The sequence below is a fragment of the Enhydra lutris genome, unplaced genomic scaffold (genome assembly GCF_002288905.1).
Source record: "Enhydra lutris kenyoni isolate GAN:26980312 unplaced genomic scaffold, ASM228890v2 scaffoldscaffold55, whole genome shotgun sequence".
NCBI lineage: Eukaryota > Metazoa > Chordata > Mammalia > Carnivora > Mustelidae > Enhydra > Enhydra lutris.
The window spans coordinates 7,193,068-7,211,408 of NW_019154139.1; the positions used below are offsets into that span (position 1 = coordinate 7,193,068).

The 18,341-nt window shown below is 57.2% G+C and overlaps 1 protein-coding gene across 4 annotated transcripts; it reads left to right on the forward strand.

Annotated features, from left to right (window-relative positions):
* The first annotated feature begins 5,213 nt into the window (after positions 1–5,213).
* LOC111157632 (RNA polymerase III subunit H) lies at positions 5,214–18,294 on the forward strand. 4 transcript variants are annotated; one of them, XM_022519222.1, is made up of 7 exons: positions 5,214–5,648; positions 8,593–8,689; positions 14,010–14,096; positions 14,526–14,589; positions 15,942–16,143; positions 17,044–17,099; positions 17,650–18,294. In XM_022519222.1, the coding sequence occupies exons 1-6, from the start codon at positions 5,538–5,540 to the stop codon at positions 17,095–17,097; spliced, it is 615 nt and encodes a 204-aa protein (XP_022374930.1). In that variant the 5' UTR covers positions 5,214–5,537; the 3' UTR covers positions 17,098–17,099; positions 17,650–18,294. The 4 variants fall into 4 exon arrangements, with proteins under 4 accessions (XP_022374930.1, XP_022374929.1, XP_022374931.1 ...); XM_022519221.1 differs by lacking the exon at positions 17,650–18,294 and having other exon boundaries at positions 17,044–17,261; XM_022519223.1 differs by lacking the exon at positions 17,650–18,294 and having other exon boundaries at positions 14,535–14,589; positions 17,044–17,261.
* Positions 18,295–18,341: the final 47 nt, after the last annotated feature.

Genomic DNA, 18,341 nt, shown 5'->3' on the forward strand with positions numbered 1-18,341 from the left:
GGCATGGGGGGAGGGGTGCAGGGAGAAGGGGGCTGGGCCCCAAGGGTTGCAGTGGGGGTGAGCGGGACTGCTGGACTGAAGATGCATCAGAGGTAGAAACACCAAGATTTGTTCACAGGTGCTTAGAGGAGGTGGTGAGAGACAAGGAAGCCTAATCCCCAGGTTTGGGCTTAGAGGAGGTGGTGAGAGACAAGGAAGCCTAATCCCCAGGTTTGGGCCTGAGCGACCCGAGAATGGAAGAGTCCGTTTCTAAGATCCGAAGACTGGGGAGGCCACTCAGGCCCAGACTAAACTTGAGATGCTGAACAGGGATGTGCAGCAGGCAGGGGGGGAATCTGGAGCACGGGGAGAGGGCCACAAGAGAGCCACGAGGGAGCCATGGGAGAGCCTGGGTCGGGGGAAGGGCTCATCTCCGCCCCCCCCCCCCCCCCCCCCCCCCCCCCCCCCCCCCCCCCGGCCCATGAGGCTGCAGAGTGGGCACGACCACCAACAGTCAGAGATGGATGGAAGACCCGGGTGAGTGTGGGGCCCTTGGGAGCCAAGGAGTGTGTGAGGGAGGAAGGAGGAAGGGGGACCCGCGGCTGCTGAGCGCTGACAAGTAGCCCTGGATTGGACCACGTGGAGATCGTCGGTGACCCAGAGAAAGCACTGTGGGCTGCGTGGCGGGGCCAGAACCGGACTCGACAGGTTGAAGAGAGGACAAGAAGAGGGGATTTGGGGACCGCCAACCGGGACGGCACCTTCAAGTGGTTTTGCCACTAAAGGGAGCAGAAAATGGGCCACTAGCAGGAGGGCCGAGAGAGGGGTGTTTTTAAGACGTGAAAAATCTTAATTGCTTTTTCAATTTAAATTTAAATTCTGAATAGGTAATATATTCCCATGATCCTAATTATCGAAGATTCCAGAGGGCAAGGCCGCTTGGTAATCTGACTCTCCTTCCTTCCCCTCCCCCACACCCTCAGCCATTCTGCTCCTCACGTGGCCCCCCACGGAATCAGCCGCGTGCCCACAGAGTATTATTTTCCCCCTTTTCCCGCAAACGGGAACGTCCCATACACACGGCACTGCGCCTCTCATCTTTATACTTAGTGTATCCCAAATCTCATTCCACAGCAACACACAAAGAACCTTCTCGTCCTTTTTTTTACGGCTTCGTATTATTCCGTTCTGTGAGGCACCATATCTCATTTCTATCCTGTCCTCCATGCCGGACAATCGTCTGAGATCGGTTCTATTATTATCTCTGTTGTACAGAGAGACCGCTGAGGCGCTGAGAGGTTCTCGGGCTTTCGCTCAGCCCCTGTGCAGTGGCGTGGGAACTCCATGCCCTTCACCACTCCCTGCTCTCTCCTCCTCCTCCTCCTGGATTAGCTTCCAGCCCTGTCTCTCCCTCCACTTAGCAATGATTTGGCTAGCCTTTTGTTCATTCCCATATTTACAAGACGGACACAGGACTAGGCCCGGAGGATGCAGAGGCACACGGCGCCGGGGTCCACCGCCGCTGAGCTCACAAACTGCCTTTGTGTGTGTCTACGAGCCGTCTCACAGCTTCCTCAGAACAACGCAGAGAATGAATAAAGAAGCCCGGTCCCTGTTTTTCCTAATGAGGAAACCAAACGTGCCAACAAATCCCTGTTGCCGTCCTGTGAGCTGAATGCCATAAAAGAAGCCTGGGAACCCAGAACACTAAGGCCGCAAGGCCGGCCCCATCCCCTCAGCCTGGCCCACCTCCAGTTTCCCATCTCAGTGAAAGGCCCACCAGCCTGCCAGGCCCCAAGCTCTCCTGCCTTGGTTCCTCCCCCTTCCGTCCCTAGGTCACCCACCCTATGGTGGAGACCACCTCCTGGAAACCTCTGGACTCTGCCCAGCTTCACGCTGCATGGCTACCAGCCTTACTCGGGCCTTCTCTCACAGGAGCCTTCCAGTAACTCCCTCCCTGGTCTTCACGTATCCACCCCAGCCCCTTCCCACCCGCGGTCCACCCTGCTGATGCGTCTGTGTCATTCCCCTGTTGTTACCATCTAAGGCTTCCCTTTGCCATCCTTGGGCTAATAAAGTCCTGGCACAGCCCAGTGGTTAGGCTCATGGGCTCTGGAGCCTGAATCCCAGCTCTGCCACTCATGAGCTGTGTGACCTTGAACGACCTACTTAACCTCTTTCTGCCTTAGATGAGGCAAAATGAGATGAGATAAATGAGAATGAGATAAATCAGATAATGATAATTATAGACCTTACTATATAGCTGTTGTGAGGATTAAATTTAATGAATATTATAATGATAAGGCCCCTGTGATCCGGACCCTGCTGAGGTCTCTGATCTCACTGGTTCTTATCTCCCTATAAATCAGCTGAAATACTTTTAATTCTGAGAGCTTCAAATTCCATCTCTCTCTCCTTCTTCCCTGCAACCCCTCTGGGCTGAAGCAGGACCCGGGGTTCTCCAAAGCTGGGCACACAGTATGTTGAGTGAATGAATGAAATGAATGAATGAGGTAGGCATTGTGTTTGGGTTCTGATGGGTGAGTAGGAGTTTTCCAGGTAAAGAAGTGTTCGAGGTGGGACTAAAAGAACTTGCCCCACCCCCGTGCTTAGAGGACAGAAGGGAGATCAGGCTGGAGAGAAAGGCTGCATTCGGTCCAGACCATGAAGGGAGGGTTTTCATGACAATGTGAGACTGAGGCCAGGAGCCAGGGGTGTGGCTAAGCTTCAGCAGAGCTACGGAAAGGCCTGAACCAGGGAAGTAGCTGCGGAAATGCAATGAAGAAGGAGGTTTGAGAGATTGAGGGAAAGACTTAATATCATCTCCTCAAGACGTCTCCTGAATGCCTTCTAGAAACCATATTAGGGGATCATGGGACTAAAGAGCTGAAGTAGCATTTCCCCCTGTCTTCAAGTAGCTCAAACCCTAGGAGAGGCGGACAGACCTAAAAATAAAAATATGGATGCAGAGAAGGCCAAATTAAGTCTCACTGCAGCCAGCCTCACGCAGATATCGCTACACGTGTAAAATCTGCAAAGTGAAGCAGCGTGCATTTCTGAGTGCGTCTCTCCTCTACCCCAAGACTTTTTTTAAGTTTTAATTTTTATTTGGTTTAAACACACAGCAGTAGATTTCCACAGCCCGCCAACTTTTAGAGGCAATGCAGGGGTTTAGAAGGGCCTGCTCGCATCACAGCTCGCGATGTCGGACAAGCTGCTGAATTATCTTAGCCCAAGCCCATGTTACCCATCATAGGAAGATGAGTGGGGTTGGCAGGAGCGGCAGGGGAGAGAACAAAATGGGGCTGGAGGTGTGGGTAGAGGTGAGATCCTACAGGGTCTTGTGAGCGATCATAAAGGTTTTGGACTTAATTAATTAATTAATTAATTTTTTTTAAAGATTTTATTTATTTATTTGACAGAGAGAGATCACAAGTAGACAGAGAAGCAGGCAGAGAGAGAGAGGGAAGCAGGCTCCCTGCTGAGCAGAGAGCCCGACGCGGGACTCGATCCCAGGACCCTGAGATCATGACCTGAGCCGAAGGCAGTGGCTTAACACACTGAGCCACCCAGGCGCCCCTTAATTATTTATTTTTAAGATATTTATTATTCGAGAGAGAGAGAGAGCACACCAGCAGGGTCTCGGGGAGGGGAAGAAGGAGAGGGACAAGCAGACTCCCTGAAAAGCAACACACACACTGGATCCCAGGACCCTGAGATCATGACCTGAGCCGAAGTCAGATGCTTAACTGACTGAGCCACCCAGGCGCCCCAGTTTATTTATTTATTTTAAGTAATCTCTACACCCAAGGTGTAGGCTTGAACTCACAATCTGGAGATCAAGAGTCACCAGCTCCGCAACTGAGCCAGCCAAGTTTCGGACTTTATTATTAGTTTAATGGGGAACTACTGAGGTTGTTTTTTGGTCCCAATTTATTACCACTTTCCAGTTGAGATGTAATCTACCTACATTTACTTATTTATTTATTTTTAAAAATATTTTATTTATTTATTTGACAGACAGAGATTACAAGTAGGCAGAGAGGCAGGCAGAGAGAGAGGAGGAAGCAGGCTCCCCGCCGAGCAGAGAGCCCGATGCGGGGCTCGATCCCAAGACCCTGGGATCATGACCTGAGCCGAAGGCAGAGGCTTTAACCCACTGAGCCACCCAGGCGCCCCTCTACCTACATTTAAATGCAAAGATCCTGTTGCGTTTGATGAGGTTTTTTTAAAAGGTTTTACTTTTTTTTAATTTTTTATTTTTTTAAGAATTTATTTATTTGACAGAGAGTGAGAGAAGGAGAGAGAGCACAAGTAGGGGGAGCAGCAGAGGTAGAGGGGGAAGCAGGCTCCCTGCTGAGCAGGGAGCCCGATGCGGGACTCCATCCCAGGATCCTGAGATTATGACTTGAGCCAAAGGCAGAGGCTTAACCCACTGAGCCACCCAGGTGCCCCTAAAAAGGTTTTATTTTAAGTAATCTCTATACCCAAGGTGTAGCCTTGAACTCACAATCTGGAGATCAAGAGCCACCAGCTCCACAACTGAGCCAGCCAAGTTTCAGACTTTATTATTAGTTATTATTATTTTTATATATTTAGTTTATTATTTTATTATTAGTTTAATGGGAAACTATCGAGGTTGTTTTTTGGTCCCAATTTATTGCCACTTTTCAATTGAGATATAATCTGCCTACAATTAAATGCAAAGATCCTAACTGCTGAGTTTGATGAGATTTTTAAAAATATTTTATTTTTAAGTAATCTCTATACCCAGCTTGGGGCTTGAACTCACAACCCTGCTATCAAGGGTTGCATCCCCTGCCGACTGAGCCAGCCAGGCACTCTGCAATTGCATGCACCTGTGAAACCCACCCCTTAGAAGATACGAAACATTTCTATCACCCCCAGAAAGGTTCCGCCTGCCCCTTTCCAGTTAATTCTCCCGCCTCCGGGGTACTGAGGGGTCTAAGCATCCTGTGCCGGCTTTTGGAAGGATCCCTCTGGCTGTGGCACAGAGCACCACCTGAGACCAGGAATAAGAGAGTAAAGCACCCGCCCAGCAGGTGAAGTCCGGAACCGACCGAGGTTGCCTAGCAACCAGAAAGCGCGGTCGGAGGACCGTCAGCTTCGCCCCGGCAGAAGGGGAGGCTCCGCCCCGCCCCGCCCCGCGCCGCGTCAGGGGGCGGGAAAAGGCTTCTTATTGGTCTGTTCTCCGGAAGCGACGGGACTCGGAATCTCGCCGTGAGTCGGCTGCGTGTGGGAGCGTGCTGCGTGGCCGCGGCGCGTGGCTTGTGGCTGGGCAGCGCGGGGTCGTGCAGCGGGTGCTCGCACCCTTCCCACCCGAGTAAGGGCTTCTCCCGCTGAGCCCCAGTTTCCTCACTTTGCAGAAGCTGAGCACGCCCCGCACGGGGCACCGGGTGCCCTACCGCGCAGCCCTATTGCCGGCCTTGGTGGTGGTGGTCGGGGGTGTCTCAGCGTTTGGGACGGGGCGGAGGGGGTTCGGCCCCAGACGGTGCGCGACTGACCCTCCCGCACCCAGGGCCCCAACGCGGGCCGGCATGTTCGTCCTGGTGGAGATGGTGGACACCGTGCGGATCCCCCCGTGGCAGTTTGAAAGGAAGCTCAACGACTCCATTGCGGAGGAGCTGAACAAAAAGTTGGCCAACAAGGTACTGGGCCGACGGGGTCGCTGACAGGCCCTGGCACCGGAGGGCCCAGCACTGCCCACCTGCCCACTGCAGCCTGGCCTTGGTCGTGCCAAACCTTGGCCTTGGGCAAGTAGCTTAACGTCGCAGAACTGGGTTTCTTCACCTGTAGGTGGGATGGGGGTAATCCCCCTGCATATGGGATATTAGAGGGAATCAAAAAAGAAACTGGGGTTGAAAAAGGCCATTCTGACTGGGAAATGCTAGATTCCACACTGCCAGATTACTTTGCAATCTTGGGCAGGTCACTTATCCCCGCTGGGCCTCAGTTTCCCTTTGTAAAATGGAAATAAAAATGGTCGCCTAATTGCGCACTGTTTTTGTGAAGATGGACAGAGTGTTTTAGAGTTAGCGGTCAGGAGGTTTATTTATTTATTCCTGCAGAAAAGTGTTTGTGCACCTTTTTATGTGCCAGGCCCTGCATGCCTTAGTGACCGCTGGTCTGGGGCCTTTTCTGAAGTAACCCTCCCTCAGTTACTCTGTGTCGTATCGCTCTTTCCTTCTTAGATGGTTATGGTTTTTCTTTCCAGCTCCATGATGGCAGGGACCTTTGTCTTCTTCCCCACATGGTACCTTCGTATTTGGCCAGAGTCTGGCACACAGCAGATGTTCCATAATTGTTGACTGACTGAATGAATCAGACAAGGTTCTGCCCTGTAGTATGGGGAGAGCAGATATGAATGAGAGGGACCCACAGTTGAGTATATGATGACAAGTTGAGGTAAGTGCTGTGAAGGACAGGCCTTCACAGGTCTCTCACAAGGAGAACTCTGCCTACAATGAGGGAGAGAGCAGCCTTGTTAGGGGTGTGGCATTTGAGCTTGAGCTGAGAGATGATGCTGAAGAGGGAATTCATTTTTTTTTTTTTTTTAAAGATTTTATTTATTTATTTGTCAGAGAGAGAGAGGGAGAGAGAGCGAGCACAGGCAGACAGAATGGCAGGCAGAGGCAGAGGGAGAAGCAGGCTCCCTGACGAGCAAGGAGCCCGATGTGGGACTCGATCCCAGGACGCTGGGATCATGACCTGAGCCGAAGGCAGCTGCTTAACCAACTGAGCCACCCAGGCGTCCCAGGGAATTCATTTTTGAGGGTGGGATAGGGCTGTGCAGAGAGAAGAGTTGGGCAGGCAAAGGAAACAGCATGTGCAAAGGTCCTGTGGCAGGAGGGAATACTTCACCCATCATAACATGGAGGAGGCTGGTGTGGCCAGGGCAGAGGAAGAGAGGGCAGGGCAGACTGGAAAGGTGGCAGGAACCAAGCTGCACGGGCCTGCAGGATATCATGGCGGTACTGGTCTTCATCCATAGACCAGCAGGAGGTGATAGGCTTAGAAGGAGCCAGCCAAGAGGAAGGTTGGTTGGCTTTAGACGGTCCTTTCCTTAGAGTGAGGTCATAGAAGGGAAGTGTATGGATCTGGGGAGCTGTTGGTGGAGAGAACTCATGAAGTCCTTAGTGGATGGCTTCTGGCTGCTTTGTGAGTTAGAAGGCCAGGGGGTCTGTGGCAGGATGAAGTGCGAGCATCGTGGTGAGAGAAGCTGTGAAAAGTCCAAGAAAGAAATGAAGTCTCTTTGGGGCCTTCAGTGACCTGTTGAGATGAGTCTTCTTTTTTTTTTTTTTTTTTAAGACTTTTTTTTTAAGCTTTTATTTATTTATTTGACAGACAGAGATCACAAGTAGGCAGAGAGGCAGGCAGAGAGAGAGGAGGAAGCAGGTTCCCTGCCGAGCAGAGAGCCCAATGTGGGGCTCGATCCCAGGACGCCAGGATCTTGACCTGAGCTGAAGGCAGAGGCTTTAACCCACTGAGCCGCCCAGGCACCCCCCCACCTTTTTAAAAAAAGATTTATTTATTTATTTGACACACAGAGAAAGAGATCACAAGCAGGCAGAGAGTCAGGCAGAGAGAGAGGGGGGAAGCAGGCTCCCCGCTGAGCAGAGAGCTCGACGCAGGGCTCGATCCCAGGACCCCGAGACCACGACCTGAGCCGAAGACAGAGGCTTAACCCACTGAGCCACCCAGGCGCCCCGAGATGAGTCTTCTGTATTTGAGTCATTTGAGAGGAGGCTGCACAGAAGAGGTCTGTGGTCCAGCCAGTGGCACAGATCTTGTGCTGCCGAAGCCAGCCAGACCTCATCGTGATGAGGTCTGGCCCAGACCCTGAGTTCTCTGAGCTTCTTGCTAATCGTTGAACAGTCTGCAGGATCTGTAATTGGGAGGTCATGACACTGGTGGCAGATAAGATGATACTAAGCGGGTCAGTGGTTTGGAGCACTGTGGGGGTGGGGATGGGGGCATGGGACGCTGTCTGCCTAGTCTTGGGCCCTTGGCCATGTGCCACTCTGCCAGCTGCAGTCCCCGTGGCCGTGGCTGTGTCTCCTTCTTTGTGTGCAGAGTGGGGATTAGCCAGGACTCTGACACGGAGCCGTGAGTTCCAGCATGGATCTGGGGACTTTGGGACGTGGAGGTTTAAACCAGGGTTCCCTAGTTATCAGTGATCCTGACTAATAACAGTGACCCACGGTTGACAATGATTACTTCTAACATGTGAGCCAGACACTGGCCTGGGGCTTCACATCCAGTCTCTCTCTTTATTTAACAAGCTTGCAGTGTGGGAGGTCCATTTTTGCAGATGGGGAAAACTGAGGCTCAGAGAAGTGACCTTGGTGGTCACGCAGTGGGCGGTGGAGCTGGCACTGTAACCAGGATCTGCCTTGTGACAAACGCCCCGCTCTTGCCAGAGCTCCACATCCTTGGGAGGCCCCGACCCATGGTTTCCTCAGGGTGCCCCAGCTCATTTCTGGCTATAAAACGGGGGTAATCGTATCGGCCCTGGGTGGTGAGGGTCTCACGCGAGCATGCTGGGGAGCCGGACCTCAGTGTCACAATGTGTGTGTCCACGGATGCACACAGGTCGTGTACAACGTGGGGCTCTGCATCTGTCTGTTCGACGTCACCAAGCTGGAGGACGCCTACGTGTTCCCAGGGGATGGCGCGTCGCACACCAAAGGTGGGTGCCCGTTCCTCCTTTTTTTTTTTTTTTTTTAAGATTTTTTTATTTCTTCATTTGAGAGAGAGAGAGAGAGCCCATAAGCAAAAGCGGGGTGGGGGAACAGCAGAGGGAGAGGGAGAAGCAGACTCCCTGCTGAGCAGGGAGCCCGATGCCGGACTTGATGCCAGGACCCTGGGATCATGAGCTGAGCCGAAGGCAGATGCTCAACCCACTGAGCCACCCGGGCGGCCTGCCCTTTCCTCTTTGGCATTGGGTTTCTTGGGGTTTGGTTTTGGTTGTGGGAATCCTGGCCTAGGGATTGGGAGACCTGAAGCCTAGCCGTGACTCTGCCAGGAACTGACCAGGTGACAGTGGGCAGAATCTTCCCATCTGGGCCTTGGTTTCCTCATCTGTAAGAAACGGTGGATGAGGAGAGTGTTTTTTATTTTTATTTTTTTAAGGATTTTGTTCATTTATTTGAGAGAGAGCAAGTGCGAGAGAGTGTGCACGTGCCAGTGGTGGGAGGGGCAGTGGGAGAGGGAAAGGCTGACTCCTTGCCAAAGTGGAACCCAATGCCATGCTCGACCTCACGACCCTGAGATCCAGACCTGAGCTAAGAGTCTGTCGCTACACGACTGAGCCAGATGCCTGACATCTGGCGGCCTCTGTCCCTCTGCGGTTGTGGCTCTGTGTCTGTGCTCCCTTTGGTCTCATTTATTACTGAGCTCTGCTCTGCCTGGCCTTCAGGCTGCTCAGTCTGGTTGGGGGGTGGCCAGACAGGTGGGGGCACTTGGAGTGGTCATTGCTGCGTTAAAAGTGAAGAGCAGGGGCACCTGGCCGGCTCAGTTGGTAGAGCAGGTGACTCTTGATCTGGGAGCTGTGAGTTCAAGACCCATGTTGGGTGTAGTGATTACTTAAAAATAAAATATTAAAAAAAGAATTAAAGATGGAGAGCAGAGTTGAGTGCATCTGTCGCTTGGGGAGGAGGCTAGCTGAGGGTGGGGGACTTTGCGGGGCACTAGGACATAATGGTTAAGTGTAGCCTCTGAATTCAAATCCCAACTTGGCCACTTACTGCTCTGTGTCCTTTGCAGAATATGTAATCTTTCTGTGCTGCTGTTTCCTTGCCTATAAAATGTAGTTAACGATAGAGTTTATATTACAAGACTGTTGTAAGAATACTAAATTAATATGTGCAAAGGTCCTAGGATCGGTCCTTGTGTTCTTGGCACACAGTAAGGGCTTGGTGGCTCCTTTATTTGAACTGTTTCTCCTGATTCTGTCGATCCTCAAAATGGGTTCTTCTGGGCTAGCCTGTCCTGTCCCAGGCCGGATGGGGGCAGATGGCCTCATGTGTCCGGTGGTTGGCAGGCTAGCTGGTGGGGAGGGGGTTCCTGGGGAGGGCTCATCTCTGCAGCACGTGGTCCCATCTTCCCATACCAGTGCCGTTGGTCCAGCCTACAAGCAACTTTTCAAGCCTCTGCTTATAGCCCATTGGCCAGAGCAGGTCACGTGGTTGAGGCTGGGGCAAGGGAGGGGAAGATAGACCCCGCCTCCCGATGGGAGGAACTGCCATCCAGTAGCAAAGTGGGGTGCACCCTGGGAAGGGCAGGGCGGGTTGGTTACCAGTCCTGGACCGTGTAGAGGGACGGTCCCCTTGGCTAGGGTTCTCAGGGAGGGAGTGGGGTGTTCTCTCTCCTCCCTGCACCCAGCCAGATCAGAAGCCGGGCGCAAGGGGGGGCTCTGAGGTGGTTCGCGCAGCCCGCGGCCGGCGCTTTAGCAAGGAGCCCGGGGTTTCTCACATGAGGCCAAGTGTCAGGAGCCCGGCCCCAGCCTGTCCTGGTCAGCCTCTGGGCACAGAGATGTCGAGCATTCCAGAACGTGCCGTGTGGCTGCCTGGTGTCTGTGTCCAGGAATCCAGAGACGTAATTAGTTCACGGAGATGTCACGGTGCTCTGTGGACAGCCCCAGGAAACAGGCTGAATGTGTACGCACTGAGAGCACTTTGCGGAAAAATAAAACGGGTGACGTGAAAACAAGACCACGGGGCCTCTGTTTACAGAGAAAGGTGCCCTGGAGCTGAGCCCAGCCTCTGCCCTTAGACGGTTGTCCAGGGGACGAGTGGTAAGAGGCACCAGAACTTCAAGGAAACCTGGGAGAAAAAAGTTATAAATTCTATAAGATTCTGTAAGATTTTCACTGTGGGTTTTCATTGCCCCCCACTCCACACCCCCAGTGTGCCCTGGGCCCCCTCGTTCGTTCCTCGGGAATGAGATGTGAGGATTAGGGCCTGTCAGGCCTGTCACATGGACCTGGATTTGGATTTGAATTCTGGCTCTGCCCCACCCCCACCGCCGGATGGGGACCTTAGGCAGGTAACTCTGCCTATCTTGGCCTCGGGCTCATCATCTGTAAAATGGGGTCAGCACTTGGAGCCGTGAAGCCCGTGTGGTCACGGAGCACCGTGCAGGGTGACGTTCTGCCGTGGGGATCCATGGCCACGCTTCCAGGCCCTGTCCTCCATGCTGGGCCCTGTCCTTGCTGCTCCCTATCCCGCTGCCTCACCCAGGGCTGTGGCGGGGGTGCGCGGAAGGAGGCCCCAGCACCACGCCTCCCCCTCTGCGCTGAGGACTCTTGGTTTGCTTGTTGCCTTGTACCCCTTCTCCCCGGGCTGGATCGCTTCTCCTCTCTCAGAAGGTGCTCGCAGGACATCAGCGTCCGTGACTGTGACACCGCGCCAGGTGTGCAGCCCCAGCTCTTGTCACTTAGGGTACTTGCACGTGACACTGGTGCCGTGTTCCCCTTGCCCCACCAGCCGGCCGGCCCCGGCCCCCCGGGGGAGCCCCCACCCTGCCCCGCCACCCCCGCCTGCTCGGAGCTCCAGAGCGGACTGTCTTCGTGCCCAGACTTTGCTTTGTTCTGTTTTCTCTTTTTGTAAGTTGTAAAATACAAGATTCACCGTGTTAACCATTTCTCGTGCCAGTTCAGTGACACCGAGTACAGCCATGGCCGTGTGGCCACCCCCACCCTTGTCACCTTCCCAGCCTGAAGCTCTGCCCCTGTCCCGCAGTCGCCGCTCCAGGCCCTGGAAACCACCGTTGCACTTCCCGTCTCTGTGAATTCGACCACTCGGGGTACTTCATACAGGTGCTGTCATCTCGTGTCTGCCCTTTGCAGAAACTCAGTGCATCCGAGGCAGCCCCGCTTCTCCCGGGACTTGGTCCGAGCCCGCACCTGAGAGCAGGTCCTCCCCCGCTGGTCCTGCGGACCCGCCCCGGCTGCCTCTCCCGGCTCCCGTCTGCCCGCTGCGCACCCCGAGGCTCCCAGTACGGCCTCGGCCGGCCGGCACTCCCGCTGGTCTGTGGCCTCCTATTTTATTTTTATTTTATTTTATTTTTAAATATTTTATTTATTTATTTGACAGGTCACGAGCAGGCAGAGAGGCAGGCGGGGTGGGGGGGAAGCAGGCTCCCTGCCGATCAGAGAGCCCGATGCGGGGCTCGATCCAGGACCCTGGGATCATGACCTTAGCTGAGGGCAGAGGCCCAACCCACTGACTCACCCAGGCGCCCCTCCTGTTTTTAATGGACATCTAATTTATAGGCCATAAAATTCACGCTTTGAGAGCTTACCACTCAGTAGCTCTTTAGGATATTCACAGAGCTGTGCAACCGTCCCCACGATCTAATTCCAGAACATTTTCCCTGCCTCAAAAAAGCAACCCCGTACCTGTCAGCAGTGGCTCCTCGTTCTCCCCTCCCCCAGCTCCTGGCCAGCACTGATCTGCTTTCTGTCTCTGGATTCGCTTCTTCTGGACGTTTCGTGTAAATGGAATCACGCGGTATGTGGTTCTCTGCGGGCTCATTCCATGTGATGTGATGTCCGCAAGCTTCATCCCCGTCGTGGCGGGTGTCTGAACTCCCGAAGGCTGAGTGGTGTTCCGTTACGTGGGGACACTTCGTTTCTGCGTTCGTCTGTCGATGGACGCCTGGGTTGGCCACCCTGTGTGGTGGTTCCAGACCAGAGCTCCCTGGGTGCGGGCCCACGTGCTGCGCTGTCCCCATAAGCCTGGTGCCCACACCGCCCCTGGCACAGACTCAGTAGAGGCTCTGTGGGCATTTGGTAAGCTGAACTGAACGTCGGGTCACATGGGGAACAGGACTTTTCCACCCTGTGGATAAGTGACCCTTGGCTGCCCCCAGCTGCTCTCTGCAGGGTCAGCATGAGGCTCTTGTCGCCGGGAGGGCAGGGACAGCAGCTGCCCCCTCTTCTTCCCTCGTGCTTCCTGCCCGGCGGGGCCCCAGAGAGGCCGCCTGGCAGGGACCTGGGGGCCCCTGTTGGCCCAACTGGCCTGAGGGCAGGATGGGCAGAGCGGGCGGCCGAGGATGCCAGTGGTGGGAGCCTGCGTGGGGATGAAAGCTGACCGGGGAAGGTAGAGTCCCCTTGTGCCCTGTCCAGTGGTCTGGAAAGACTCGGCGTCTTCCCCAGGGACAGCAGGGCGGAAGGGCTGTGTGGCTGGGAGCAGGTGACACAGCCCTTGGAGCTGCTTCCCCGTCTTCACAGTGGGGACATGTGACAACCGACACAGGTGGGCCACGATGGGCCCTGTGTGACTGGCAGGACGTGGCCTCACGGTTCTCCTCAGGCCAGAGCTGGTCACCCCTTTGGGGGTGTCAGGGGCAGGAGTGACGAGGCAATGACTTCTGCCATGTCCTGGGGGTCTGTCTGTGATGTGGGCACGGACCTGACCTGACATCTTCCTGGGGGTCTACTGGGTGGGGACCACCAAAGGCAGCGCATGAGAACCCCCAGGCATTTTTGTTGGCCCCGTGCCTCTGCCTCCCCATGGCCCCCTCCATTTCAGGGCATTTTTAACTTCCTGTTCCAGATCAGAGCTGTGCCTGGGGCAAACTTGCACATCAGAGGGAGGCTGCGAACTTGATCCTGAACCTGGCTCTCTTTGCCTGTTACTTCTCTCCTTTTTAGAATTTAAGGGAGTGAGTCTAGAGGGAGGGTCGAGTTGACTTTGGAGTCATCCGCGGCCCAGAATCTGGGTTCAGGAGTGACTTGTCAGGTGGGCTTGGGGGCCAGCTCTCCGTTCAGGGCCACTGCTGTTGGCCTGTTGTGGGGGCCGCACCGTGGCCTTGAGGGGACAGCGTGTGGGTCCCTCCAGCTCCGCTGGTGGGTCTGGACCCCCAGGGGTATTGGGTAGCAGACTCCCAGCTAGCCGCAGGGCCTCCGGGTCTGGCGAGTCTGGTCGACATGGGAAGCCAGGGCCTCCCCGAGCGGCCATCCCTCACCTGCCGGCTCGTCCCTGACACTCTTCCTTCACTTCCAGTCCATTTTCGCTACGTGGTGTTCCATCCCTTCCTGGATGAGATTCTGATTGGCAAGATCAAAGGCTGCAGCCCGGAGGGAGTGCACGGTAACGGCGGCCCCAACTCCTCAGACGAAGCTGGGAGCACGTTGGGGCGAGTGGTCAGACCAGCAGGCCTGCCCAGCTTCTGTGCTGGGCCGCAGGTCAGGGGAGGAGTCGGATGCAGAAGCTTCCACACTGTCAGGGAAGCCGGGGAGGGAGGGTGATACGCAGCCCCCTCGTGCTCAGTGCTCAGGGAAGGCCTCGGCCAGCTCTGGGCTTCGCCGTGAGGCCGTAACTCAGGACCTCGGGGCGAGCACTCAGGGGGCTCGGGGTCCCCGGCACCCTCTGGCCCCTGTTTTGTGTGGTGTCCGCTGCAGGTTTTAGGGGCTGAGAGGCATAGGCAGAGGCGCGGGGCTCCGAGCGGGGTGGGGGGCTCAGATTTCCATGGCGACAACCGCCCTGGTCCCATGCTGTCACTTTCTTCACATGTTCCAGTCTCTCTAGGGTTCTTCGATGACATCCTCATTCCCCCAGAGTCGCTGCAGCAGCCGGCCAAGTTGTATCCTCCCAAGGTAAAGTGGGTCACAGAGGAGCTCAGGTCTTTCCAAAGGACAGTCCTGCTCCTTGGGGTGACCCTGGTGCCTGTGATCTGACACTGCTGACCTGTGTGTCCACTCCCACCCCCGGGCCTGCACATGTGTGGTGCTGACCTGCCCGTGCCCCCGTGGGAGCTCCCGTGGCGTCCCACACCGGTGCCCGTCTGCGCGCAGGCTCTGTAGGGGGTGTGCTGTTTGCTTGGCTTAGGTTGTCGTCTCAGGGATCATCTCTGAGATCCCCGCCCTGGGGAGGTTTGCCCTGACTCGCTCCCTCTCCCCCTCCCTGCTGTGTGGACAACATGGTTGAAGGCCTTGACTGCCCGGTTCTGGGCTGGGTTGTTCCCCTCTGCTGGCTTCCCCCATTGCTCTGGCCCAGCAGCATTGGGGTTGTGTGTTTCTGGGGCGTCCTCGCTGAGAATGCTCCCTGGACGGGACCCCATCTGGTCAGGACTGTGTCCCCTGCGGCCCAGTAGGGGCCCTGGCTCCCAGGGTTTGGGGCACGACCCTGCGCGTGACAGCCACTAGAGGGCGCTGTGGCGCCGCGGTGTGGGCTGAGGGAGGACGTGGGATCTGCCGGGAGGTCCAGGTGCTGCGCTCAGGCCCGGCCCGCCTGGGACGCCAGGGCCTGTCGGGGAACCCGGTCCTGGCCGGCTGGGCCTCGCGCTGGCTGTGGGCCCTCAGGCGGGTGACCCTCCGTCTGCCGTGCTGTCCTCCCAAACACCGGGAAGCTCCTTGTGCTGCGTGTTCAGGACGCAGCGGGAAGGGTTGCGGGGTGGGACGTGCGGGGGACACAGCCCTGCTCCGGCCGGCTCTCCAGGACCCCCGGGCGGGTCCCGCGGGAAGCACCTTCTGGGTGCGCTGCTTCCTGCCCCCCTCACTGCAGCCCCGCGAGGGCAGGCCTTGCCACATCTCTGCGGACAGGGGGACCCGAGGCACAGCGGCTCCGAGCGTGGCAGCCGCCCCGAGAGGACACGTGGGCCGAGTCAGACCCAGCAGGGAGCGCACCCCGGGCCGCAAGAGGCCTCGAGAGGTGGGGCTCGCTCTGCTGCTGCGCCTCCTTCCTGCTCTGGGGCCGAGGATTGTGCCCACCTGGCCATGGGGCCGGGTGGGGGAGCCTGTGCCCCCCAGACTTCCTGCTCCCCCCTCCGCGGCCCGGATCTTGCCCAGCCTGGCTGCTCGCGTGTGGCGTGGGCCCGCCTCTCCTCGACTCCCCAGCCAAGGTGGTCTCCCTGATCGGGTTTCCGGGGGCAGGAACCCCCCCCCACCCGTGGGCCCCTCCCACCTGGTTGTTGCCTTGACCCTGAGCCCCCGCCAGCGACGAGGCCGAGCAGGTGTGGGTGTGGGAGTACGAGACCGAGGAGGGGGCGCACGACTTGTACATGGACACCGGCGAGGAGATCCGCTTCCGGGTGGTGGACGAGAGCTTCGTGGACACGTCGCCCACGGGGCCCAGCTCGGCCGAGGCCGCGTCGTCCAGCGAGGAGCTGCCAAAGAAGGAGGCTCCGTACACGCTTGTGGTGAGACGCTGACACCGCGGCCAAGACTGAGGGCAGGGGGGGGCGGTGGAGAAGCCAGGCCGGGAGCGGCTTCCGGGGGTGCTGACCTGCTCCCAGCCTGGGGCCTTTCCCCTAGGTCAGGGCGCAGGTCCCTGGGGTGTTCTTAGTCACCTCGCCCTAGGGATCCTGTGTCAGAGGCCAGGCACGGCCCAACACTGGGAGCCACAGGCTCCTGACGGCCAGAGGATGGAGCCCACACGGGTGACAAGGCTGCTGGGAGTGCATCAGGCACGATGGTGGGGCTGCAGGGGGGGAGGGGTGACCCTCTGTTGGGCTCCCCTACCGAGCAGGCGTGTGCCCAGGGTAGCAGGGGATCTGCGACTGGATTTGTCTGGGCTTCCCTGGGTTGTCTACCTTCATGAAGTGACAGCCATGCAGGGTGAAGTGGGACACATTTCTGGGCCCTGCTAGTAGGGTTTCCTTGATAATGTGTGCTGCGGGTGGTTTGCTTTGTCAAAATCTGGGTGGCCAAGGGCACCCCCTGCCCCATGTGTCTGGAGGCTGGGGCGCAGGGTCACCGGGCCTTCCTGGCCGGACTGAGAGCATGTCCAGGCCTGGCCTGCCGGTGCCCATGTCTGGGCAGGGCCTGGGGGCGAGGAAGGGAACCGGATCTAGCTGAGGCCTTGAGATCAGAGGCCATGCCCTTAGAGAACCAGCGCTTTCCTTAGAGGCCTCAGGAGAGGTTGGGGCGGGAGAGGGGAGATGGGCTGTGTTCCCGGGTGCCAGCCAGGCATGCTGGGGTGGCCCCTGATGTCCCCCCATCCTCTTGGCTGGTGTGTGCTGGCTCCACTGGTCCCTTCATCTCCCGAGGTGGCTGAAGCCCTGAAGGCAGATGGAATGTGCCCGTTTTCTCTCCCACAGGGATCCATCAGTGAGCCGGGCCTGGGCCTTCTCTCCTGGTGGACCAGCAGCTAGCGGTGAGGACAGCAGCTGCTCCCACAGATGCCGAGCAGCAGAGTGTGCGCCCCGCCAGCCTGGCCCCGTCCCTGCTGGAGCTGCCCCCAAACTCCCACTGTCTCTCTGGACCTCTGCCTCTTGGCAACAGCACAGACTTTTAATAAACAGACGGTATCGTCAGGGAAGAGCCACCCTTGTCTCTGTGATTGAAGGTCACTGAGCTGCCATAGCGGGACCACATGTCCTTCCTCTCCCGGTTCACTTCTGTAGGTGACACCCCTCCCGCTCCCACACCACCCTGGCAGGGCTTGGGGGTTGACAGAGTGTCGGCCTCAGGCTGGGCTCTGGGCTAAACGCTCTCTAAAGTGACTGAGCGAGAGGCTGGCCTGGGGTAGCAGCTAGTTATTGTCAAGTCTTGACCTTTTAGGGACAACCGCCTTTCCCCCCACCAGCGGGCGAAGCTGGGGGCCTGCACTCGGCAAGCCAGCCCCGTCAGGAAAGCGGAGGCCGGGGCTTAGGTGGCCTGAGGTCCGGGCTGGTGACCAGCTGTGTTATCCCTCCCCCAAGCAGGACAGCGGTCACCTGTGACCTCCGCCACACGAGGAACCGTCTGTGGGCCTGCTGGCGACGCCAAACCCCAGGCGAGGGCAAACACCGCCTTGTTTATTCAGCAGAAGGGCTCTGCCACCCGCCTCCCACCTCTTTTCTCGATTCCGCAGAACCCGCAGCCCGGCTTTATGGCGCTCACTGGACACGGTGTTTCTGTCAGGCAAGTCTCGCACTGAGGAGGGCCCTCCTCGGAGCCCGCCTCCTGCTCTGGCCTTCTCTGCTCGCACAGGCACCAGGGCGCAGAGGTGTAGGTCCTGCCCGTGGAGCATCTCCACGGGGTGGGTGTGGGGAGCAGCTGCAGAAAGACGCCCGCCACGGCCTGGTGCCATAGGGCAGGGGACAGTGCCCATCCCTGCCCAGCTGTGGCCTTGAGGTGGTCTGTAAGAAGGGGTCTGGGCCCCCCTCAGGGTGTCTGGAGGGGTAACTCCGTGCCCAGGGGCAGGGGAAGTACCATCTCGGGCCCAGCCTCCTGACACAAGGGGGGCTGTGCAGATGCTGGGGTACAGGGAGGGGAGGCCGAGAAGACACGGGAAAGCTACCGTCTCATGTGTCCTTCACGGTAGTGGCGGGTCCGCTGTGGCGTGGCTAGCGGGGGGGCCTCTGCCGGCCGGCTACAGAGACCCTTCTTCCCTGAGCCGCGGAGTCGGCGACAG

Bases quoted from the DNA above. Each gene is read 5' to 3' on its own strand.
- LOC111157632 (XM_022519222.1), top strand. From the start codon at position 5,538: ATGTTCGTCCTGGTGGAGATGGTGGACACCGTGCGGATCCCCCCGTGG. The intron at 5,649-8,592 runs GTACTGGGCCGA...GGATGCACACAG, and splicing joins ACAAAAAGTTGGCCAACAAG to GTCGTGTACAACGTGGGGCT. The intron at 8,690-14,009 runs GTGGGTGCCCGT...CTTCACTTCCAG, and splicing joins TGGCGCGTCGCACACCAAAG to TCCATTTTCGCTACGTGGTG.